The sequence below is a fragment of the Phascolarctos cinereus genome, unplaced genomic scaffold (genome assembly GCF_003287225.1).
Source record: "Phascolarctos cinereus isolate Bilbo 61053 unplaced genomic scaffold, phaCin_HiC Scaffold_4;HRSCAF=312, whole genome shotgun sequence".
NCBI classification, from domain to species: Eukaryota; Metazoa; Chordata; class Mammalia; order Diprotodontia; family Phascolarctidae; genus Phascolarctos; species Phascolarctos cinereus.
Genome location: NW_027555847.1, coordinates 654457929 through 654483048, shown reverse-complemented (window position 1 = coordinate 654483048; position 25120 = coordinate 654457929). Strand labels below are relative to the sequence as shown.

General features: G+C 46.5%; 1 protein-coding gene across 1 annotated transcript in view; it reads left to right on the top strand.

The window, feature by feature from the left end:
• WDR97 (WD repeat domain 97) overlaps positions 1–23245 on the top strand; it is a 69488-nt gene extending 46243 nt beyond the window's left edge. The window contains 12 exon segments of the mRNA XM_020994884.2: positions 103–234; positions 1927–2076; positions 2656–2916; positions 5781–5978; positions 6698–6819; positions 8883–9045; positions 9774–9824; positions 13192–13668; positions 13671–13981; positions 22361–22425; positions 22768–22902; positions 22905–23245. Of these exon segments, the coding sequence (XP_020850543.2) occupies positions 103–234; positions 1927–2076; positions 2656–2916; positions 5781–5978; positions 6698–6819; positions 8883–9045; positions 9774–9824; positions 13192–13668; positions 13671–13981; positions 22361–22425; positions 22768–22902; positions 22905–22972 (2133 nt within the window). The 3' untranslated portion in view covers positions 22973–23245.
• The last annotated feature ends 1875 nt before the right edge of the window (positions 23246–25120 follow it).

Here is a 25120-nt window from a genome sequence, read left to right as displayed (position 1 = left end):
ATCGCAGTAGGGCTGAGTGGGAAAGTCAGTCCCTGGTTTCTTTGCCTTTCAAACCCCGTAGCCTCCTAGTCCTCTGACACTGTGTTTTTTTCTCTCTAGTAGATGCCTCCACTGATCCAGTTCCCGGGTTACATCCCCAATTCAGTGGCAGTACAGCAACTATGGCCAAAGACAGAGTTGAAGGGAGTTGGGCAACTTGTCAATCTGAAGTCAGAGAGCTTTGAAATCTTGGAGGTATGGAGACAGATGGTTCTTAACTCTGTGAACTTCAACCTGGTAAGACATTTCCATGACTTCCATCTTTTTCATCACCCCAACTGTGAGATTGCCTCCTTCCAGTGACCACTACCCCTGTGACCTTTCTTCCCTCCGTACCTCATCCTTTCCTTTGATTCCCATCCTCAAAACCCCTATCCATTACCTCCCATCCCTTTGACTCCTATGGCCACAATCTCTACACCTTCCCTTCCTGTGACCCTCATTCCTCAAACTCCTATCGCAGTGAAGCTAATCAGATTTGGAGAGGGCACCAAGCTAGAAGGGATAGCTAACACATTGGATGACAGGCAAGAGGCAGAAAGATCTTGACAGCTAAAGCAATGAGCTGAATCAAATAAAACAAAATTCACTTAAGTGTAAAGTCTTAAATTTGAAAAAAAAATCACCTTGGCAATTCCAAGCTAGAGGAGGCATAGACAGCAATTTGTGTGGAAAAGATCTGAGTTTTAGTGCTTCACAAGCTCAGTGTGAATCACCATATTGATGTGACTGACAAAAAAAAAAGCGATCTTGGGTTTCATTAATAGAGGCAAAGCTTAAGGAAGTGATAGTCCCATTGGCCTCTGTCCTATTGGACCACAACTGGAGTATTATGTTTATTTGTGGGTATCAGTTTAGGAAGGATATTGATAAATGGAAGAGTACTTAGAGGAGAGTAACCAGGATTGTGAAGGAGCTTGAGTCTATGGTTGAAGGAACTTGGACATTTAGCCTGAAGAAGAGAAGACTTGGGGAGGTGGGGAGTGAGAAGAATGTCATATCTGTATTCAAGTATTTTTGGAGAACTATCGTGGAAGTGGAATGAGATGGTTAGCTGCCAGGATCTCACCCCATCTGTATGAGTCCACAGGGCTTCTGGCGTACTTGGGCCATGGGTTACAAATGTATTCTGTTTGGTCCCAGAGGGCAGAACTTGAAGAAATGTATAATGATGTGAGAGAGAAGCAAAACAAAACAACTTCCTTGAAATTAGAGCTGTCCAAAAATGGAATGGCTTGCCTCTAGGAGTGGTGGGTTCGTCTATACTCAGAGGTCTTTGGGCAGCGGGTTGGATAGCCATTTGTCAGATATGCTGTGGTGGGGATTCCTTTGGGTTGGGTGGAGGACCTCTCAAGTCACTTCTGAATCTCATATTCTGTCATCATAAGATGCTAGGATGTTGTATTTCTTCCTTCCCTTCCCCCCCGCTGCCAATTACAATGTAAAATCCTTGTGAGTAGGGACTTCTTCATTTTTTCTTTTGATTTCATTTTCTTTTTCATTTTTCCCAGCACATAATGCTTTACAAACAGACAGACTTATTGGATTAGATCCATCATCCACATCACTCTCAATCCCTGTAACCTCACTTCCTTGTGATTCTCCCCTCTTTCCAACTCCTATCGTTGTTATCTTTCTCCTTCTTTTCAACCCTGTCCCTGAAACCATTCATTCCCTTGATCCTGATCAATGCCATCCCCAGCACCCCAATTTCTCTCAAGTTCATTTGTGTGCTTCTCCCATTCCTATAATCCTTATACTTCTAGTCACCATCATTATGACCTTCCTGCCCTTGTGACTCTCCCTCTCATTTTCCTATGACCCTCCATTCCCGAACCTATCTCTTCCTCATAACTGATCCATCCATGTTCTCCTGTCTGTGATCAGTATGAGATGGACACAATGTGGCTTCCATGGGGCACAAGTAAGAAGAAAGAGAAAGCCTGGTTGAAGAAAGCCTTGGGTTTGGAACCCAGCTTGATCCAGGATACCACGTTTCAGTCAGATTCAAGCTTTGTGCAACAGGAAATCTTCCCTGTAGGTGGCTAGACACATATTTTTCAGTTTATTCAGGCCTAGGATCCTGCCCTACCCCTTTGGAACCCTCAGGAGCCTCTCCCCAACTTCCTAGATACTCCTAGACAGCCCCTGGGACCCACAGCACCTCCCTCTGGGACCCTTAGACAGCCCCTGGGACCCACAGCATCTCCCTCTGGGACCCTTAGACAGCCCCTGGGACCCACAGCATCTCCCTCTGGGACCCTTAGGCAGCCCCTGGGACCCACAACACCTCCCTCTGGGACCCTTAGACAGCTTCTGGGACTCCCCCCAGACCAGCTCTTAGAACTTCTCAACCCCTTCCAGGAACTCCTATCCCTCTGAGACCTCCAGATTTAGCCCCCAGCACCCCCAGAAGACACTACATGCTGTGTCTCCTAGATCCACCCTCAGATCCTCCTTCTAAGTCCTCCTAGTCATCTTCCTGATGAACCCCACCCCCTGTCTCCTTGAAGTCCCACACATTAGAGGAGATCCTATGGAACAGAACCCAGTTATCACTAAGTGCCTTTCATAGAGACTAGGAACTAGACCAGATAACTTTCCCTGTGATCCTAGGAAGGTATTGTCTCTGAAGAGCTTCATGAAAAAGAGAGTGAGAAGGAACTTGAGAAGGAACAGATGGTGCCTGAGATAACTGTGACGCTGGAATTACGCTCCAAATTAGAAGAATTCTTCAGCTCCTTGGATACTTCTGAAACATGGGACCCTGGCTCAACCTATGTTTCTGATAAGGGCGCTCATCCTATATCCGAATTTCTCATCTCTTTGTTGAATAAAGTGTGGTTCCAGAAATATTTTCATGATTTCGACTTTGAGGTAAATGGCAGGGGGTGACATGAAGGAGGGAAAAAAAGTGTTCTTAACCCCTTTCCCAAGTCTTCTCTTCACCCTGATCCTAGCCCTCTGACTCCCTTTCTCCACCCCAATAGATCTTGTATAAGTTCTTGGAATCTTTAACCTTCTGATATAACTAGGACCCCATGAACCTTTCCAACCCCGTGGTACAACTCCCTCTCCAAGTCTAATAATCTCTAATGTCATAGTGTAATATGTCACATCCCCATGCCTGCTAACCTTGTGGTACAGTCCCAAGGAAGTGAAATGCCCTTTAGTCTAATGGCATGGCGCTGGTACTCCCTACCCTATTGTCTCTAATCTCCTGGTATGATGCCTAACTTTCCCCAATCTTGTGGTATAGTTGAGGATCTCTGATATAATCTGTAATCACATGAGGCCTCAGGACACCTAATGAGCTCTAAATTTACCCTTTGTCCCCCTTCTGCTCCCATATCCCCTTTACCCAATGCCCAAAGAACCAAAAACCTTGGAATCAGTGCCTTGCTCCTTCTTTCCCCACAGGCTTCCAGCCTAGGCCCTATCTGCTTTCCTTATCCATCCTAATTCTATCTCTTCCCTCGGTTTCTCCTCTTCCAGGTGCCCTAGAGAAACAGCATTCATGCTCCCAGTATGTTTTCCCCAAACCCCCAGAGGTTACCACACAACCCTCTATGGTTAGGGGCTTCTAAGGGAAGCATGGTAAATGATGGAAAGACCCCTGGGCATACAACTGGGAGAGACCTAGGTTAGAATTCTGGCTTCAGCACTTACTTACAAGCCATTTGACCCTAGCCAAGCCATTTCCTCTCTCTGAGTTCAGTTTTCCTCTCCCAGAAAATGGGGTAATCAATAATATGTGCACTACCCGTCTCACAGAGTTGCAATAAGGAGGCTTGGAAGGCATTGAAGGTTTCAGTGCTTGTAAGGGCAGGGTAGGAGGGGAACATAGAACATAGAAGATAAGACAAAGTTATCAAGCATCTGCTATTAATATTTAGACAAGATTACCCCTCTGTGATCCTAGGAGATTATTGTCTCTGAAGGGCTTCGTGAGAAGGCGTCACGTGAGAAGAAACAACCAAAAAAACAAGAGAAGGAACAGTTGGTGCCTGAGGTTGCTATGATTCCAGAATTCCTTTCCCAATTAGAATATCTCCTTAGCTCCCTAAGTGGTGATAGATCCTCCCAGGGCTTCCTTGTCTCCTGCCTTGTGTCTTGAAGCTGAACCTGGCAGGGAATGGGACCCAAGCACATAGAGCTACTGGTGCTGGGTCTTTGGGGACCCAAAGGGCTAAGGTCAAACTTGGGTTTCTAGTCCTGGCCCCCAAATCCTCCCTCAGCCCCTGTATTCTTGCCACTACTTCAAAGGCATACCAAGAATGCTGCACAGGGGAGGGTCTGGCCACAATACTGCTAAAGGCTTTGATGGAAAGACCCCTGGATCTAGAATTAGGCAGGCTTCATTACAAGCCATTTGACTCTAGTAAAGCCATTTCTCCTCTCTGAGGTCAGTCAGTTTTCATTTTCCAGAAAATGGAGATAATCAATAATATGTGCACTACCCACTTCACAGAGTTGCTATGAGGAAAGTGCCTTGTAAAACTTACAGCAATAGAGAATTGGGAGCCATTGAGGGTTTCAGTGTTTGTAAGGACAGGGTAGGAGAGGAACATAGAACATAGAAGATGAGAGAAAGTTATCAAGCATCTGTTACTACTATTTAGACCAGACTACCTTCCCTGTGATCCTAGGAAGTTATTGTCTCTGAAGGGCTTCGTGAGAAGGAACATGAGAAGGAACGAGAGAAGGAACAGTTGGTGCCTGAGGTTACTATGACTCCAGAATTCCCTTCCCAATTAGAATGCCTCTTTAGCTTCCTAAGTGGTGATAGATCCTTCCAGGCTTCCTTGTCCCCTGTCTTGTGTCTTGAAGCTGAACCTGGCAGGGAGTGGGACCCAGGCACATAGAGCTACTGGTGCTGGGTCTTTGGGGACCCAAAGGGCTAAGGTCAAACTTGGGTTTCTAGTCCTGGCCCCCAAATCCTCCCTAAGCCCCTGTTCTCTTGCAACTACTTCAAAGGCGTACCAAGAGTGCTGCACAGGGGAGGGTCTGGCCACAGTATTGCTGAAGGCCTTGATGGAAAGACCCCTGAGCCTAGAACTGGGAGAGACCTAGGTTAGAATTCTGGCTTCAGCTCTTGCTTATAAGCCATTTGACCCTTGCAAAGCCATTTCTCTTCTCTGAGTTCAGTTTTCCCCTTCTAGAAAATGAGGGTAATCAATAATATGTGCACTATCTACCTCACAGAGTTGCTATAAGGAAAATACATAGTAAACCTAACAGCAATAGTGAATTGGGAGCCATTGAAGGTTTCAGTGCTTGTAAGGGCAGGGTGGGAGAGGAACATAGAACATAGAAGTTAAGAGAAAGTTATCAAGCATCTGTTACTACTATTTCGACCAGACTACCTTCCCTATGATCCTAGGAAGTTATTGTCCCTGAAGGGCTTCGTGACAAGGAACGTGAGAATCAACAAGAGAAGGAACAAGGGAAGGCACAGTCGGTGTATGAGGTTACCATGACCCCAGAATCCCTTTCCCAATTAGAATACCTCATTAGCTCCCCAGATGCTGATATGTGTTTCCAAGTTTCCTTGTCTCCTTCTTTGTGTCTTGAAGCTGAATCTAGCTGGAAGTGGGACTGGGCACATAGTGTTACTGGTGCTGGGTCTTCAGGGACCCAAAGGCCTAAGGTTTCTGGGTTTCTTCTGGGGTTCTTGGGTTTCTGGGTCTGGCCCCCCTGATTTCTCCCTTAGCCCCTGTTCTCTTGTTACTACTTCAAAGGCATATCCAGAGTGCTTCACAGTGGAGGGTGTGGCTATATTGCTGCTGAAGATCCTGGAGCGAGCCACCTGGGAGGATGGCACTGAGGCTTTGATGATGCTCACAGAGATGATGCCCTGGCTGGGGAATGAATTCCGGAAGAGGCTGCAACAGTTGCTGTTGAAACTTCTCAACAAAGACCCTCCCCCAAACCTGGTGGTATGGGCCCAGACCACACCCCACCCCGCTAAGTTCCAGACTTTATATTCAAGCTAGGGGAGCCCTCTTTAGTCGACTTAGTGACTTCCAACATATCCCCAGCCTTGAGCTGGTAATGTAGCCCTGGGCCCCCCAGTTCCCCGACCTCATGATATGGCCTGTTGTTGTTTGTTGTTTAGTTGTTTTCAGTAGTGTCCAACTTTTCATGACCCTATTTGGGGTCTTCTTGGCAAAGATACTGGAGTGGTTTGCCATGTCCTTCTCCAGCTCATTTTATACAGATGAGGAAACTGAGGCAAACAGGGTTAAGTGACTTGCCCAAGGTCACATAGCTAGTGTCTGAGGTCAGATTTGAACTCAGGACTTCCTGGCTCCAGGCCCTGCACTGTATCTACAATGCCACCTAGCTGGTATGGCCTATATGGCTTCTTTTTCCTGCCTGCTTGAGCTCCTGAAATAGCCCTGAAACTTCCCCCATCCCAGAACTTCCCTTCCTGAAATAGCCCTTCACCTTCCAAACCTGTAACTCCAAAGCCCTGGAAAGTCCCCATCACTAACAATAAATTTCCAAAAACCCAGCACCTTCAAGCCCTAGGAAACCCTCAGTCCCAATGATGATGCCCCCCTAGGGCCCCTCAAGTCCAAGGACTGATCATGGAATGGCTGGGACAAATCTGGTTATGTAGACACTGACTCAACTCCAACCTTGGAGTCCCCAGGACAAGATAGAGAAGAAATTTGTGATGACAGCCCTGCAAGTGCTCATGATTGTTTCCCTGGGCTCTCGGGACATGGTCCTGGAACTTATGTCCTACTTCCTCTACTCACCCCCTCGGTGCAGGTGAGATACTCCCACCCACTCCCACCACAGAGGTGGGACCACCCCTGGGACAACAGTGAAAACCCCTTGGGACACAGGTGAGATCCACCCCCACACACAGGTGTGATCTGTCCTGAGAGATGAGGGTGACCTTGCTGAGAAATAGGTGAGAGCTACCACCCCCACAGGTAAGACACAAAAAGACAAGAATTCCCCACACAAGTGAGCAAGCCAACCCCCCCCCTTACCTGGGTGCACGTGAGACCCCACCACCCGCTGAGCACAAGTGAAACCACACATGAGACCCTCATACCTAGATACTTCACCTCACCTCACCCAAGTCTTCACTCACGAATGGAATCCACACACGTGAGACACAAAGGTAAGTCCCTACAATTTAGTTGGAGAAGCATTTATGTAGTGCCTGTTCTGTGCTAAGTGCTGGGTGTGCAAAGCCAAAAATGAAAAACATCTCCTGCCTTCAAGCAGCTTATCATACAACATGGAAACAGATAACTACGCACAGGATAATTATAACCCTGTGAATGCGGGGAGCAGAAGACTTCAAAAAGGAGGTGGTTCATTAGCTAATCTGTGAAAGAAGCTAAGAAAGCAGAATCGAGGAAGGGCAGTATTCCAGGTGTAGGATGGGGCATGGGGGAGTGGGGACAGACTTAGACGCCAGAGCCTGAATGCTGAGTTCCAGAAGGCAAGTAGGCCAGTTTGGCTAAAATGTAGAGAGTGTATAAAATTAGTCTGGAAAGGCAGGCAGGAACCAGGCTAAAGGGCTTTAAGGACAAAGTTGAGGCATTTGTATTTTATCCTAGAAGCAATAGCAATGACAATGAACATTTACCTAGGCGGTTCAAAGGAGGATTAAGAATGGAGCTTTTCATTGATATCATAGTGACACCTGAAACAGAGAAAAGGCACAGAGCTAGCCAATGTTTATATTACTTCTGTTCCTTCTACCAAGGAAAGTGATCTTTTGACTCCAAAGGAAAGAACAAATATGGAGAATAGGGAGTTGATACGCGAGATCAGTAAGGAGATAGCAAAAGAACCCATAGATTCCCCTGATGACTTCAAGAAACTGGGTCCAAATGAACGACATAGAAGAGTACTTTGAAAGAATTGACAAGAGTGATTACTGGGCTATTGTCAGTGATCTCTGAAAGATTGTGGGAAATGGGAGAGGTACCTCCAAGATTAGTGAAATGTCCTGATTTTCAAGAAAAGGGGAGATAATGGAGTCTGCAAACTAGAGAACAGTGAGCTTCATTTGAATTCCTGGTCAGAATTTGAGGGTGTATTATTAAAGGAATGGTTAGTGAACTTCTGAAAAGGAAGCAATAATCAAAAAGATGCAGCATAAGAACATGTCATTCCAAGCTAACGTAATTTTCCTTTTTTGGCAGGGTTACTGAAATATTAGGGGGGATGGCTGTAGATATAGTTTACTTAGCATTTATTAAGCATCTGTTATGTGCCAGGTGATTTTAAAATATCTCATTTTATTCTCACAACAACCTTGTCCCCATTTTACAGTTGAGGAAACTGAGGCAGACAGAGGCTAAATGACTTGGCCAGGGTCACACAGCTATTAAGTGTCACAGGGCAGATTTGACCTCGGGTCTCCCTGACTCCAGGCCCAATACTCTATCCACTGTGCCACCTTGCTGCCTCTTTAGAGGCCTTCAAGCTGAAGCTGAATTAACACTATTGGGTATCTTATGGTTCAAAACCCAAACACAGAGGTGGACTACACACACACACACACACACACACACATGCACACACACACATTGATCAAACCTCACACACTTGGGCAAGACTCCTTACACACAGGTAACAATCACAAACTCACAAACTCACACATGGGTGAGACCGTATACACTTAGGTAAGACCATACACTCAGGTGAGACCATGTAGCTGAGAACACACATACCGCATTCACACAAAGGTGAAATCATGCACACACATACACACGCACACATATACAAACACCGTGAGACATGCTTTACTGTACACCTAGTGGTGACACTGCCTCTACCTCAACTCTCTTCTCCCCCTGACTCCTTAGACCTATGCTGAAGAAACTACTAGAACAGTTGGGCCTGAAGGACCCCCATAATTTCCTGTTCAAGGAAATGGTGACCTGGGCAGAAGGGAAAGATTTAACTAACAAGGCAGGCCTGAGAGGGCGCTGTGGACAGAAACTGGAACTTATGATCAAAAACCTTCAGGTTAGTCAGGGAAGGAAGGAGAGAGGGAAGGAGCAAGGGTGCTGGGGGAGAGGAAGGAAGTGGTGGGAGTTGGGAAGGGTGTATTTTTTTTAATTAATATTTTATTTTTTCCCAATTACATGTAAAAATAATGCTTAACCTTCATTTTTTACAATTTTAAGTTCCAAATTCTCTCCCACTCTCCCTCCCCTACCCCATCATTGAGAAGGCAAGCAATTTGATAAAGGTTATACATGTGCAATCATACAAAACATATTTCCGTATTAGTCATGTCATGAAAGAAAACAGAAAAAAAAAAAACTAAAGAAAATAAAGTGGAAAAAAAACCCCCAATATGCTTCAATCTGCATTCAGATTCCATCAGTTATTTCTGTGAAGGTGGACAGCATTTTTCATCACAGGTCCTTCAGAATCATCTCGGTTCCTTGCATCGCTGGGCATAGCTAAGTCATTCACAGTTGATCATAGTACAATATTGCTGTTACTGTGGACAATGTTCTCTTGGTTCTGCTCATTTCATTTTGTATCAATTCATACAGGTCTTTCCAGGTTTTTCTGAAAGCATCCTGCTCGTCATTTCTTATAACACAATAATATTCCATCACAATCATGCACCACAACTTGTTCGGCCATTCCCCAATGGATAGGCATGAAGGGTGATTTTTGGGGAGAAGTGGGGAAGGTCTGTGAGCAGTTCCAGCCCTTCTGACCTGCCACCCTCTCTTTAGATCCACTTGAAACAAGATCTCCTAATGCCTACTTGGAAGAAGTATGACGAGGTAAACGAGAAACAGTATTTATGCATCACCCCCTCTTCAACCTCCTGCCACTACCCCTTCCTTACAAGAGATGTGTCCCACTCTGGCTCACCCCCTTCCCACCTCCATTCCTCTACCTTCAATCCCCCCTACCCCTTTGCTCTTGTTTTCGTGCTTTAGGCCCTAATTCTCATTTCCTTATCCATTTCCCTCCAATCCATTCCTCTCCCTTCATCTAACTATCTTCTTGTGCCCACATCCCCAATGTCTCTTCTCACTTGCTCCCCAGCTCCACAATTTCCTAATTCCCTGTCCCTGTGCTCCCAATATCCCCTATCTCTACCTTTGTGCAGCAGTTCCTTAGCCTTCTTCTCCATTGCTTCTAGCCCATTCCCTGACCCCTAATCCCCTGATCCCCCTTCCAACCATCCCCTAATTTCCAACCCTCCTGCCTGGTGATTCCAGTCACTATCCTCCTGTCTCCATGCCCCCATTCTCTCATCACCTTGCCATTGTAACCCCAATGAGCCCATCCACCAGCCTTAGAACCCAGTGGGTTCTGCCCCTTAACTATAGTGTTGCTATCTCCCTGCCTCCATACTTCTGATCCTGTTCCCTATGCCATGCTCCTATTCCCCTCTCCTCTACACTCACACTCCAAATCCGCCATCTTCCTGCTCTAACATCCCTGATTCCTAGGCTCCACATCTTTGATCTCCCTGTATCTGTATCCCTTTTCCTCATTCCCCCAACTCTCCATTCCCCTGCCTCTGTGTCTCCATTACTTCTGTTCTCTTGCCTCTCAACCCCCAATGCTCCATCTCCCTATTCTCTTGTTCCAATTATCCTCTCTCCTGCCTCAAGACCTCCAGCCTTCCGTCTCTGTGACCTTGTGCCCTTGATCCCTGATCTCTAAATTCCTAGACCCCGTATCCCCCTTCTCCCTGTCCCTGTATCCCCAATATGCTATTTTCTTCCCCCATTCTTCAGACTCTCCATTTCACTATCCCAGTATCTCCACTTTGTTCCTCTTGCTTCCCTGCCACTATATCCTTAATCCCTGCCCCCTCACCTGATACTCCTAATGGCAATACTCCCTGCCTCAGGACCCTTTATAACCCAGTATTCTTACCCCTGAGCCCCTAGTGTTCCCGCCCCCTCTATACATCCCCCAATTCCCCATCCCCTGCTGTTATGGCCTCAGTCTCTAAGTCCTAGGCCCAAAATGCCTCATACACCCAGTCTTATAACTGCATTATGCAATTCTCCTACTCCCCTCCCCACCTCCATTGCCTCCATATCCTCACTCCCTCCATGCCCTTGGTTGCCTTGACATTGTAGTTCCAGGGTCACCACCATCTCTGGTCACCTGATACTAAGGTTCACCCCCCACTCCTCATCTCCTTTCCTCTACACCTCCAGTTCCCTGCCCCAAAGCCCTCAATGTTCCCAGCTCTTTGCCTCCTTGTTCTAATTATTCCCTATCCTCTCTCTCCTCCCCCAAATCTCCATCTTTCTTCAATCTATGATCTCTGGGACCTTTATCACCAGTGCCCCATCCATTTACCCCCAATATGCCATATCCTTTCCCTCATTTTCCCAACTCCTCATTTCCCTTCCCATTTCTCAACTGTCCCTAATCCCTCAGTATCTCCACTATGTCCTCTATATTCCCATTCCATTCATACCCCTACCTTTGTATCACTAAGGTCTTTACATCTTACTCCTAGGCCCCAATATAAAATTTCCCTGCCCCCTAGGCCCCCATTTTTCCATCCAGCTGCCTCCATACCCTCACTCTGCCATACCTCCGAACCCTCACCACTATTATCCCTTCCTCTGTCTCTATACTCTGAATCCCCTTTCCCCCTTCCTTTGTATCCTTAATCCCTACACTCCAGCGTCTATCCCTCCATCCTCCCCATTGCTCTGTCCCTATACTACCAATTAACCATGTTCCATGCCCCAACTCCCAGTTTCCTTGTCCTCATACCTCAATCTTCCCAACTCCCTACCCTTAATGCCTTCAGGCCCTAACCCCTAGATCCTATGTTCTAAATCCTTCCATTCCCATGTCCCTCTGCCCCCAAGATACCATGCCCCTACCTCTATGTCCCCAACTCTGGTGTCTCCACTGACCTCGTTCCCTTGTCCCATAACCCAACACCCTTGTCTCCCTGCCCTTGTGTCCCAAATTGTACCACTCTCATTCCCCATGCACCTAATATTGAATTTGCCAGTTCCTGATCCCCCAACATTCCTCTTCCTCATCCTTGTGTCTCCACTATCCCTAGTACCCTAGGGTCTCTACTGCCACCAGCCCCTAAACCTTCCAACTCTTTATCTCCTGTATACCAAGGTCCTTCCCTCATGTCCCCATTCCCCACCCCTCTGCCAGTCTCCATTGTTTCCAATCCCCCTTCCTCCCAGGGAGTCTCCAGAACCTTCATGTACACAATCCCATTATAACCATGCCATGGTCTCCAAACCTCTCTATCTCTTATCCCCGGACCCCCAATACCCAATTTCCCTGTCCCTGAGCCCCCAGTGTTACTCTTCCCCTGCTTCCATCCCCCTAATCCTCCATCTCCCTGTCCTATTGTTCCTGTCATCCTCTTCTTAGCCTCCATATCCCAAATCCCCTACGTCCCTGTCCTTAATCTGTTCCCTAGCCCCTATGTCCCTATTCCCTCATCTCCCCATCTCCCTGCCCCTGTGTTTCTACTATCCCCATTCCTCCAGTGTCTTCAGTGCCTCCGCACCCTCAATCTCCTGTCTCCCTGCTTTTTGCCCTCAGTCCTTAGTCCTCAAGTCCTAGCCTCTCAAACCTCTTCCCCACCTCATGTCCATAACATGCCACACCTTTCCTTCCATCCCGATTCACAATTTCTCATCACCTTTGCTTGTGGGTCTCCTCTGTCCCCATTCCTCTGCTTCTATTCCCCTCAAATCCTCCAGTCCCCTTGCCCCCAAATTCTCAATTTCCCACCTATCCCCTGGCCATCAATTTTAAGCTAACTACTTTTGTACCCTCAGTGTCACTGTCCCTGTTCCTCAATCCCCTTTCCACTTTCCCTATTCCCCTAATCCCCAATCCCAGTCAAACTCCTGCCCCAATACCCTTTTCCCATGTGTCCTCATGCCCCTTTCCTCCCCCAAATCCCCAATTACCTTGACTCCATACTCCCAGCATCCCTTTGCCCTGCCTCTGTAGGCAGTGCTACCCTCAAGTTCTCCATGCTCCATGCGCCATTTCTCATCCTCTATATTCCTGATTCTCCTGCCTTGCTATCTCTCTGCCTTCTCTGTGCCCCAGGGCTCTCTCTCCTTTCCTTCCTCTAACAATGTGCTCCCTTCCACTTGCAGTGCTTGCCTTTTCCCCCTACAGATTTCTGTCAGTCCCCAGGAGCATCGAAGTCGGGAAAGCCTCTCTCCGGTCTTGCCTACAACCAAGACTGAACTCCCCTACATCAAGTTCCCACGACCCCCCACCCCTGCCTCCTCTGCAAAGCACAGGCGCATTTTCCCATCAAGACCCAAGCATCCCCTCCAGCATTCCCTCAAGTCTCGCAAGCATTCCCCCAAGCTTTCTCCCAAGCATTCCCCCAAGCTTTCCAGCAAGCTTTCCACCAAACTTTCCAGCAAGCTTTCCACCCACCTTTCCCCCGAGCTTTCTCCCAAGCATTCCCTCAAGCTTTCTCCTGATTTATCAATCGCAACTCCCTTCTCCTCTCTGCTCATTCTGAGCGCAGCCCCAGCGAGACAGTCCTTATCCCTGAAATCTCAACACCCTCAGAGTCTAGGACTGTCTCCCCGCCTTCCTTTAGATTCGCTTCTTTCAGCCAGTCCCTTCCCCCGGGAAGGGTGATGTCTGAGCCTCAGTGGTACCAAACCTTTGAAAAAAAATTGCTCCCTAGCCACTCGGCTCCGGCCTCCATGATAGGTGGCTGGCTGCCGTTTCTAGATTACGAATACCCGACAGAGAAGTCCTCACTCTCTATGCCTCTGTCTTCCGAGGAGACTGAGATTGTGGTCACACCTATTGATGCTCTCAACTTCTTCTGTGAGCAGCAGCTCCAAGCGCACAATGACCGGATCAAGATGAGGAGAGCAATGCGCAATGCCGTGCCCAACACCATTGTCATGCAGCCTCGGGGAGTCGTGTTACCCACCTATCAGTGAGAAAGCACCCTGCTCCTTTGACCATCCTCCCATAGAGCCGCACAATCGGAATGCTGTGAGCTAGTGGGGAGGGGATCTGAGGAATCACATAGCATCTCTAATCTGCCAACCCAGGCAGGAGTCCCTCCATAGCACCTCTGACAGATACAGCCTCCCCTTCGATCCCCCCCCACTCCCCTCCAATGATAAGGAATTCCCCATCTGATGAGGTAATCCGTACACTTGGGGAAGGGGAAGGAATGGGACCAAGCACTTATTAAGCACTTACTGTATGCTGAGCTCCGTGCTAAGTGCTTTACCAATATTATCTCATTTGATCCTCATCACAAGCCTGGGAAGTAGGTGCTATCATTGTCCCCATTTTCCAGTTGAGGAAACTGACAGAGAGGTTAAGTGAATTGCCTAGGATTGCACAACTAAGCAGGATTTGAACTCAGATCTCCCTGATTCCTAGCCCTCTCTGCACCACTTGTGTGCCTAGAGCTGTTGGGGCGACTCCAATTGGGTTGGGAAGCTTTTCTCGACATCAGTCTGAAATGTGACTCCCTATAACTTCCATCCATTGCCCCAGCTCTACTTTCTGGGGTCAAGAAAAAAACACATTCCACCCAACAGCCTTTCAAATACTTAAAGTGATCACACGCCCCCTAGGTGTTCCCTTCTCCAAGGTAAAGGGAAATGCCGTTACCTCTATCCAGGGACAGCTGGAGTCCCACAGTGACAGTGTTTATACCAGCTTGAGGGATCAAGTGGCTCCTTGGGCTTGAGCTCTTTGGTGGCATGGGCCACGAAGTCAGGTAAAGCAGCAGGCATTTACCATTTATTACGTTCCAGGCACTGTGCTAAGTGCTGCAGATGCAAAAACCAACTAATGATAATAGTTAGCATTTATAGAGCAAAGCGCTGTACGAGTATTATCTCATTTAAACCTCACAGCAACTCTGCAAGGTAGGTGCTATTATTCACCCCGCTTTTGCAATCGAGAAAACTTGGGCAGACAGAAGCTGTGCCTCACTCAGAGTCACACGGCTAGTAAGCATCTGAATATGGATTTGAATCCCGGTCTTCCTGACTCTGGGTCCGGGCGCTCTAGCCGTTGCATCATCTTGCTGCCTAAAGAAAGTAAAAAATAGTTCTTGCGTTCAAGAAATTTGAATTCTAATTGGACGGTCAACATGTAAATGACTTGATATATACAAGATATGTAATCTCAGAAGGGAAGGTACCAACAGCTAGAGAATTGGCAGAAGATGGGATTTGAGCTGAGTATTAAAAGAAGCCAGAGAAAACAAGAGGTGATGGGACAGAGCCTTCCAGGCATAGAAGATAGCCAGTATAAAGTCACAGAGGTTGGAGAGAGAGAGAGAGAGTCATGTTCAAGGAACATTAAGCAGTCTAGTGCAGATGGATTGTAGAGACTATGAAGGGGAGTAAAGTATAAGAAGACTGGAAAGGTAGGAAGGGCTAGGTAACGAAGAGCTTTATCCTAGAGGTAATAAGGAGCCACAGGAGCTCATTAAGAAGTGTGCTGATGCTTTAGGAAAATAACCTTGGCAGCTGAGTGGTGGGTACATTGGAGTGGAGGGAGACAAGGCAGGGAGAAAAGTTGGAAGGCTATTGTAGTAGTCCAGACAATTGGTGATGAGGTTCTGCACTGTTGTAGCTGTGTGAATGGAAAGAAGGGGATACATATACAGACAGACACACATGTGTGTATACACACACATATATGCATATATACACACATATGTGTATACCCACATATGCATATGTACACATATGTGTATACCCACGCATATGTACTATACACACACACACACACACACACGTGTGTGTATATTTTAAAGGTTGAATAAACAAGATTTGGCAGTGGATTGGGTATGTGGGGTGAGTGAGATCTCTAAGGTAAAGCCTACCTTCCAGCACACCCTTCACTGCAGCCCACTATCTATGGCAACATTTGCGGGGGGAGGCAATTGGTCTCCACATTGACATTTCTTCCCCAGGCCAAAAATTTTCTGCTCCCTGCAAAATCACTTGGAGGTACCTACAGTTCTACAAATGTACATCCTAAACTTCATGGTCTTCCATTTGGCTGGCACTTGTAAATCAGGGATTGTAGATTTTTTTAGTGTGAGATATATATGTAGATTGTTGCTTTGGGAAATTTCATATTTTTTTTAATGAGAACACATTAGAAGCTGCATTTTAAAAGTGACCACTTCTTTTGCAACATCATAAGTTAGCCTGATCACAGGTTAATATGGTCTTAGCTCCTTTGTGATTTGACCTTTCTGTAGCAAGACCTGAGCTGGTTAATGGTATTACTATCATAAGCCTACATTCTCAAAGCTGAGCTTACTGGGGACCCAGGCCAACTACCAGAAATTCCAAGTTCTGTATATTGTCTTGGGGCTTAAGGGATTCACATAACTGAGGTTTTATTGAGAAAGGGGTTGTCTCTGAGTTCTGCCTTCCCTTCCTATTTGATCAGGGATCCTCCTTAGATGCAGGCCAGGAGTCTGAGTAAAGTAAAGTAAAGAGATGTGTTAATGACAAGCTTTGGCAGCTGGTTGTATATGAGAGTTCAGTTAGAGTGACAAGTTGAAGATGACATTGAGGTCATAAACCTGGGTGAGTTGGAGGGAAGTAATAGTTTAGAACAATTGGGAAGGATTTGGGTTTTGGGGGTGGGGGAGAGAATGGATTCTGTTTTGGATGTGTCAACTCTGAGGTGCCTACAGAACATCCAGTGGAAAATATATCTGAATAGGAGTGCTCTCTAAAGCATGTCCCAACAAAAGTCATCCTCCACTGGAGTACCTTTGGTGATTTCCCATGACTCATTACTTATCAAAACAATCCATTCTTTTTATTTTAATTTTTTAAATTTTTAGGTAGCTATAATTGTTAGGAAGTTTTTTTTTCTTACGTTGAACTAAAATCTGCCTTTCTATGTCTTCTGCCCATTGTTCCTAGTTTTGCCAAACAAAGCAAGTCTAATCTCGCCTCCTCCTGGACATGCAATGCCACTCAGACCTTCTCCTCTTTTATCTGCCCTGTTCCTTTGGGACAAGGCCTACCTTACACTGTCATATTCTAGTCTTTAGCACCATCTCTGCATATCCCACCAATTCCCATATATGAGCCTCTCATAGCATACTCTCTGGGCTCACTCTTCTAACTTGCACTGGACTGGAAGTTTAGGTTACCAGAGGATGGCTGACTACTTCTCATTTCAGGACTCTAAAGATAATCTGGAGAGGTTGTGACTTCTAATACTGTCACTCACAAGTTTCCATCTGATGTGCGTACCCTCTTTCCAACAGAAGGATAATAGTTGGTTGTTTGGTTGATTGGTTGTTCTTCCTTCTTGAAGAAGACCAAAGTGACATCACTAAGTTGGAGTCAAGGTACAGTGTATCCACCTGTGGCTGATCAGACCAATATGAGGTTGGAAAGCTGTACCACAGGTCAGGCACAGATAATCTGCATGAATATTTGGATTGGCAACGTCTCTAAATTTGCGTTATCTCACATTTCTTTTGAGCTACTGCAATTCTGCTTCGCTCATAGAGCTCAACTCCATCTTTGATGTGGGCACACCTTGTTGGGATGTCCTTTGCCAGTGTCTTCCATGTCGTGATGATAATGATAATATGATGATGGTTCAATGAACCATTATGAATAATGGGCAAGAGGGTCTGGGGATACCTTAGGTTTTCTTCCTACATTTTCTGGGCACACTAAATAATAATCTGTTTTCCCTTCTGCAAACCACACAATGTTTCCTGTACTTGGTGCTATAATATCTATGGGCACCCATTTATCACCCCCTGGGTGTCTACACCAAACTTTACCACCTTATTCTAATTATGGGAGTTCCAAATAGATGGAGCAGGCAAACAGAACCCTCCTGTGACCTTGCTGGGGAAGGCCTATATGTGTTCCAGGGAAAATAGAAGGTAATATGGTGATCTGTGAAAGTTGTCTCCTTCCTTCCTCAAGGGAAGCTGGGGTCCAGGTACCTTTGTGATGCTTTGTTCTTGCTCCCATTCCTGGGTAAAGGCAGCACAAAATGAGGTTCCATTGTCAATGGAGATGTGGATATCCAAACTTCCAGCAGAGGTCATTGAACAACGACTTGTAGTCAACTCAGTACACTGGAGCTGTGGTATCTCTGGTCATAGGACTACAAGCAGGCTCCCTGTAAGTCTCTCAATCTCTACTACAGCCCAGTAGCAAGCTAAGAGCTGCTTCTTACAAGATGTATGGCTTGGCACAGCATGCAGATCCAGAATCCCTGGGACCTTCATATGCCTTATGGTCTCCAACAAGTCATTGATGACTGACACTTGTAATTCAACATAATGCTAGGCATGAACACATCCCAGCAGTAGGGCTTGTTTAGCTGCCTTTTGGACCTATTTCAAGGGCATGTTGCTGTTCAGATACCCAGAAAAGGATTACTTGCTTGACTGCAGCAAACACTGGATACAAAGATTTGAGCAAAAGGCCAGCATGAGAAATGTGCTATTGCCCAGAACCATATTCCTATAAATGGGGAATATCTTTTTTTTTCCCCTTGGGGGAGGCTATAGTAAACTGTTTGTCTTTTTACCTGCTGCAAGGTATGTGCCACTCAACTCCACTGAGCCCTCAGGAGGGCCCTGCTTGGCAGAGTTGGTGGATTCTATCAGGGTCAGTAGCCCTGCGAAGCCCAGCGCAGCCATCTGCCTTCAAAGTTTTTTTTAAGAGGTCAGTTTTTACTTCTCTTCTTTTTCCAGCTGGACTATCAGCATAATGTCAACTATGTAATGCAAGGCAGTAACCTCAAGAGTGCAAGAGGCCTTGGACACTATCCACTTTACCCACAGCCATTCAAGTATTGGATGGAGAAGGTGTACTGCCTTCCCCCATTCCCAAATGAGAGTAAATTGGCCCTTGTCCTCTCTGACAGCACAGAAAAGAATGCATTTGCAGGCGAGACTGTCACAAAGAGAATCCTTCCTCCAGTTCACTGAATTTTTAAAGGTACCCGAGAGTCCAAGGGGAGGAGTCCTTGGACCTGGACCCCTCCCCTAATCTAAAGTCAAGTCTTTGAAGTGAGTCAGGTCGGGTTCTGCATTTTCTTGGAAGGTTCTAGGGGGCAGTGAGGAGGAAGAGGTGGCTGGGACGAGACCGAGGTGCCCCCTATTCACTCACTTCTGCCTCCGGTTTCTCCCTTCTCCCTTCCTCAGTTTCCCCCAACACATCTTAATCTCGGGAATTGGCATTCCCCAGGGATTTCAAGTGCGCATGCCCAGAACTCCCCTCTTCTGCTCTGTTCTGATATTTTTGCTATATAAGATCGGGTTTGGGATCCCATCTACATCTTCTCGAGGAATCCTTTGAGCTAATGATTGCCACAGGAAAACAGAATTCCTAAAAGGGGCTTCAGGCGGGGAGTAAAAAGAGCTGGGAGTTTTCCCCTTCCCTTTTTGGGTGAGGTTTTTCCCTCTCTCCTCTTTCTCCCCAGCTCCTCCCGCCCTCCATCATCTCAGCTCTTTTTGCGAGACTTCTGGTAAAAATACTCCCAATGTACTGATACGGCCCCTTCCGGCTAGCGCCGTTAGGGGATGTCAGTGAAGCGCCGTCTTTGGGCAAGTCGGAGGAAAACAGCAGTCTGACGTATAACAGAATAACATATGCTCAATGTAGCATGTTAACTGTCTCCGAGGGCATTTGCTGCTTAAAGAGGACTGGCCGTGGGAAATATTTGGCCTACTCAAAATCCCACAGGCGTTGGGCGAGGTCTGACCATTTCCCCATCAATCCGGGGGTGGCCGTAGTATTTGAAAGGAGGTCTACTGAAAATCATCTTCACCGCACCCCCATCCCCACCCCTCCCACAAAGCCAGGAACTCTTGTGTAACCAGGAGGACAACGGTGAGCTCCACTATTTTCTTCCTTATGCGGTCTAACTCTTTCAGTTCCCTTCTTATGACTCCCGCTTTGAGTCGTTAACTGGTTTGAGAGCAGCGGTCGGTATTTCTCCGAAGACTTCTCTACTCCAGAATAGTGAACAATAACCATGGGAGTTAATGTTTTGCTTCCCTTAGATTACTTTCGATTTCTCCCTAGCACGAAACCCAAGCGGGGAGATCGTTTGAGATCCTGGAGGAGTAATTCCCTCCACGACTAAACTCTCTTGACAGAACTTCCCCAGAAGCCCTGCCACCCCTTTCCATGGAGATTCTTCCCAATCGTCGGGGATCCCCATTGCCTTCCTGATCCAGAGAGACAAGATCACAAACCACATCCCAGTAGAACTTCTGACCCAATTGTGAGGTGATCGTGGGTGAGGTACTAAGAAGGAATACGAGCAAATGATCACATCCTTCACAGACATGCAAGCCTGCGGCTCCCCAGGCCTCCGGTGTCATGTTGAGCCTATGGTGGGATAGGTACCCTCATCTAGGTTTCAGATCTCCGTGTCTCTGTCCTTATATCTGATTGTTGTTACTGGGCAGATTCACAGGGACCGAGGGGTAGGAGGACCTTAGGGGCAGTCAATGAGTGGACAGCCCGGACTTTGACACTTCCCTTCCCCCACTTTGTTGATCGCAAAGGTATTGTGATTTAGGAAAGTTTGCTAACCTGGATTAGACGAAGTTTTCTAAACTGATTAGGATCAGTAGAGCCTTGCATTCCTTGCCTAAATATAGCTGACTGAACTGGCATCGGGTACATGGGAATTTCCCAGTAGGTAGGTATGTCAGTCAGTGGTCATACATGAAGCCTAACAAGACAATCTTCACAGACACTCATTCACCTAAGATAAGGAATGCAAAAGAAACAGGAACCATGTATTTGGTAGCAAGGTGGCAGACAGAGAAGCCTGCTCCACCTCTTCAACCCAGTGTGCCACAGCAATCTTCTTAATTTGAGAGCTTCCACGGAAGACAGCAAGAGATTGTCTCCTCAAATCTTTTGTATGAGGGGCAGCTAGGTGGCACAGTGGGTAGAGCACCGGCCCTGAAGGGAGGAGGACCTGAGTTCAAATTTGACCTCAGACCAAACACTTTACACTTAATAGATGTGTGATCCTGGGCAAGTCACTTAATCCCAATTGCCTTTAAAAAAAAAAACAAACAAACTCTTTTGTATGAGAATTAAGTTCTGGCTCCTCAGCCGGTCAGAAAATTCTTTGCCACCACACAATATGGGCCCCTCAGTTGCTTATGGCTGAAAGAAGGCTCCCTAAGCCTCCATGTATTGGTTAAAACCAGGCAGTTAATAATGCCCATTCTCTGTGTATAACCCACGAGGAGTATACATCCAGGCATGCCTTTAAGGCCTGGACTTTCACTGATCAGTCTTTCCATTGTACAATGTCATGTCACTTTATCACCTACACTCTGAGCACCGATACACCGATGTACATCCTGATTAGTTACTCTGAGGAGAATTCCCCGTTCTTCCCATGACCCTGAGAGAGATGATGGCAGAGTAGAAAGAATCCTGTATTTGGAGTCATTGGGTCTGGATTGGAATCCTGGTTCTATCACGATGTGACCATGGGTGAGATGCTTCTCCCTGAGAGGTCTCCTCATGTGGAAAGTGAGGGTATCGGACTAAATGATTTTCAAAAGTGAATTTTTATAGGTAGCTTTTGTTTTTAAATAGCCTAGATTCCCTTCTATTTCCCTCCCAGCCACCCCTTATGACAGAATTAAAAAAAAAACCAAGAAAATTGAAGAGGAAGTTAATTGAAAAATTAACTGAACATATCAAAACACCGAAAAAAAACTAACAAAAATCTGGGGTGAGGGAAGGTGCAAAGCGTTCCATATTCATGCACCCTCACCTCTACATAAAGGAGTAGGGAGGATGTATCTTCTCCCTCTCTTCTTTGAGGTTAAGTTCTTTGCAGTTTTGCCACACATTTTTATCATTTTTGTGGTGGTGGTTCTTTCCATTTACCTTATGCTAAATGAATTCTAAGATCTTTACCAGTGCAAAATTCTAAACCCAATGTGCCTAATATCCTGCAAGGTCAGAGATGTATAATCCTCACCTTTAAATTTCAGTTTTCTTTGCCCCTGCGCAAATGAAGGGTCAGGGTTGAGAAGACTGAATAAAAGAAAAAGGAAGGGGTGTGGGACTAGAAGGGACAGGATTATAGGATTTAGGGCAAAAGGAGGGTCTATAGGAGGAAAGGCATTAGTAAAGGAGTTGGATATGCAGAAGAGGATAGCACTTCAAAGGTGACCAGTGAGGTGACCATGGCTAGGTGACCAGTAAGACTGGCAGTGGGGAAGCCTATGAAAGAGATGGTACTATGGGAGGTGTGAGGACTGGACCAGACTCATCTGGGCTTCCATTTCTACCAGATACACTCAAGGTCGAAAGATCCTGCGGCTTCAAGAGCATAGGGGTTCCCTGACAGCTCTGGATGGTGAGTGAAGGGGGGTGGGGGGCAGAGCAGGCAGATAAAGGGCATGGGTGCCTGGGAGTCAGCTCACTTACCTGTCTCTTCTCTCCCACCTTATCCTCCAGTCCTGACAAGTAAACCTGACCCAGTAACCTATACAGCCTTGACTCCACCCCCCCATCCTGCTACCCTGGGCCTGACCCTCTCCAACCCTGTCTCCTGGCACCCTCATCATCCTCCTTCCTTTACCTCACAACTTGAATCTCCCAGTTCGTCTAGTTCCTGGATCTCCTTCCTAGACCCCCAGATCCTATTCCTCTTGATCAATCTTCCTCCCTCTGCTTTACTATTTGATTTCTTCCCTAGCTGCTGTGGTGACAAATTTCCAGAAGACCCGATATCGCATGAGAACCATTTCTCATTCAATGAAGCTCCCCCTGCCCCGAGTGGAACCAATTCCCTTCCCTCCAGCCTGGCCACCTCCATCCCGTCCACGACCTCCTTGATCCTGGACGACTCCTTGCAGCGTTATTTCCTACCCAAACTTGCCCAACCGGAGAACAATCGCTGAGTCCATCTGGGCTTCTGACTGTCCTCACCCCTACCCCCAGCCCAGCCACAGACTGGGCCCTGGCCAGACCCAGCTCAACGTGACCTGGCTTGGCCACTTAGAGGGACCCTGATTGTGGATAGACATAGCTACCGAGTGGCCCATACTGGCCTAGCCATAGGCAGAACCTCAAGCCACAGCTGGCCTGGTCACAAGAGACTCTGGACCTGAAACCTGCTATAGGCATAGGTAGACAGGACTGACAATGGAATAAAGAAAGAATGTTTTACCTGACACAGACCCACTGGGACACTAATGTCAACTCTACCTTACACTGGACCAGGACTAGCTAGTGTCCTGGGAGAAGAGCCAGCAGCCTGAAGGTTGGGATGGGGGTAGGGGAAGGAATTGGGTCTCAGAGAACCGTGCCGGGGGGGGATAGAGGTATCCAACCCATGGCCCATTCTGCACACATTTTCTGAGTCTCTCCATGTTGCCACCACAGATGAAACAGAGGTGCTAGGTATGATCATAGATTCAGACTTGAAAGGGACCTTAAAAGAAAACTGAGGCCCCAGAAAGAAATTCACCACCAGAAAGAAAGTGACTTGCCCAAGATCCTAGGATCAGAGAGGCAGGACTAGAAACTGGGTATTCAGGCCCCACAGTGCAGTGCTTTTTCTAATACACCACATTATAAATCATCTGAACACAATCACAGAATTGCACAGGACTCCAGAGGCCACCTAGATCAACTCATGACTGAGCAAGAATTTCCCCCATATCATGCCCAACCAAGTGTCATCTAGCCTCTGTTCCAAAGACTCCTACCACCTCCACAGTATTTCATTCTACATTGGGTCCATTATCATTAGAACGGTTTTCCTCATGTCAAGCCTAAATTTATCTCTTTGCAACTTTCTGTCATTTTTCCTAATTCTGTGTTCTGGGACCAAACAGAGAAAGTTGAATCCCTCTTCTGATATGGCAGCTCTTCAAATACTCTCTTCTTCAGACTGTCTCCAATTCTTTCAAATGATCTTTACAATTCTGCAAAGTATATAGAGCAACATTTTGATCTTGGGCTTCATTCAAACAAGTCTACCTATGAGGTCAAACTTCCCTCCAATGGAAGAATCTCTCTTTTATCTGGCTAGTAATTCATATTTAGTGCATTTATGTATAGCTCTAGACTCACTCTCCCTGAACAAGGCTGGCTACATCTCCCTTTTAGGATTCTAGCTTGAACCCCCCAATCTGGTGTTCCTTCTCCCCACATCCATCTAGAAAAAGAACAGAGGTACAAATATTTCTTCCCCTACCATCTGAAGGGCATGCTCTCCCTTATACCACCCTAGTCCTAGAGAAAGTGGGTTTAAGCTTAATGCAGTTTCTACTTAACATTTACTCTACCAAGTTTATATCCAAATGTAGCATAGCTGTTAGATGACTTAGAGTCTCAGCTACTACCAAGATGGGTCCCTAAAGTGATTCCTAAATGCTGGACTGGCTGGCCAAAAAAAAAAAAAAATCCATCATGTACTCCATTCTCAGACCTCCAAGTGGGTTATTGTCCTAACCTTTGGAAATTTACAAGGTTGTAATCATCTCCAATATCCTTCACTTAAAGCAGAACCATGAGCTCCCAGTCTATGTTGCAGCTTGATGAGGATATAAAGTCTCATAGCCTCTCTCCCCACCCAAACCATCATCTTTGCCTTTCACTAGGCAGGAAAAAGTCAGACCAAACAAGAGACAGGCCTTGACTGACTGGTACCTTTTGAATGTAGCCCAGTTCCATCTAAAGAGCTAATAAAAGAGGGGAAAGCCTCCTCTTCATTATGGTCTAATCTAGAGGACTACAGCCGGTTACAGAATGAGAATGTTTCAAATTGGGGAGTAAGGTACTTCTATTATGTATCACTGTGGTCTCCTGGAAGCAGCTTTCCAGCCTCTTCCACTTAGGGGACCATATCAGCCCCCTGTTACATATGTATAAAACACCCAACACCATAGTTCTTGTTACCTGTTCCTTTCTTAGAGATTTTTGTCTTTTCTGAGCTTCTGGAACCCTGCTACTATTTTTTTTCTTTTGGTCATTGTAGTTTACTCTCTGTAGTAACTAGGTTGGTGAATACACATAGGCAGTTTTCTCTCTCTCCCTCTCTC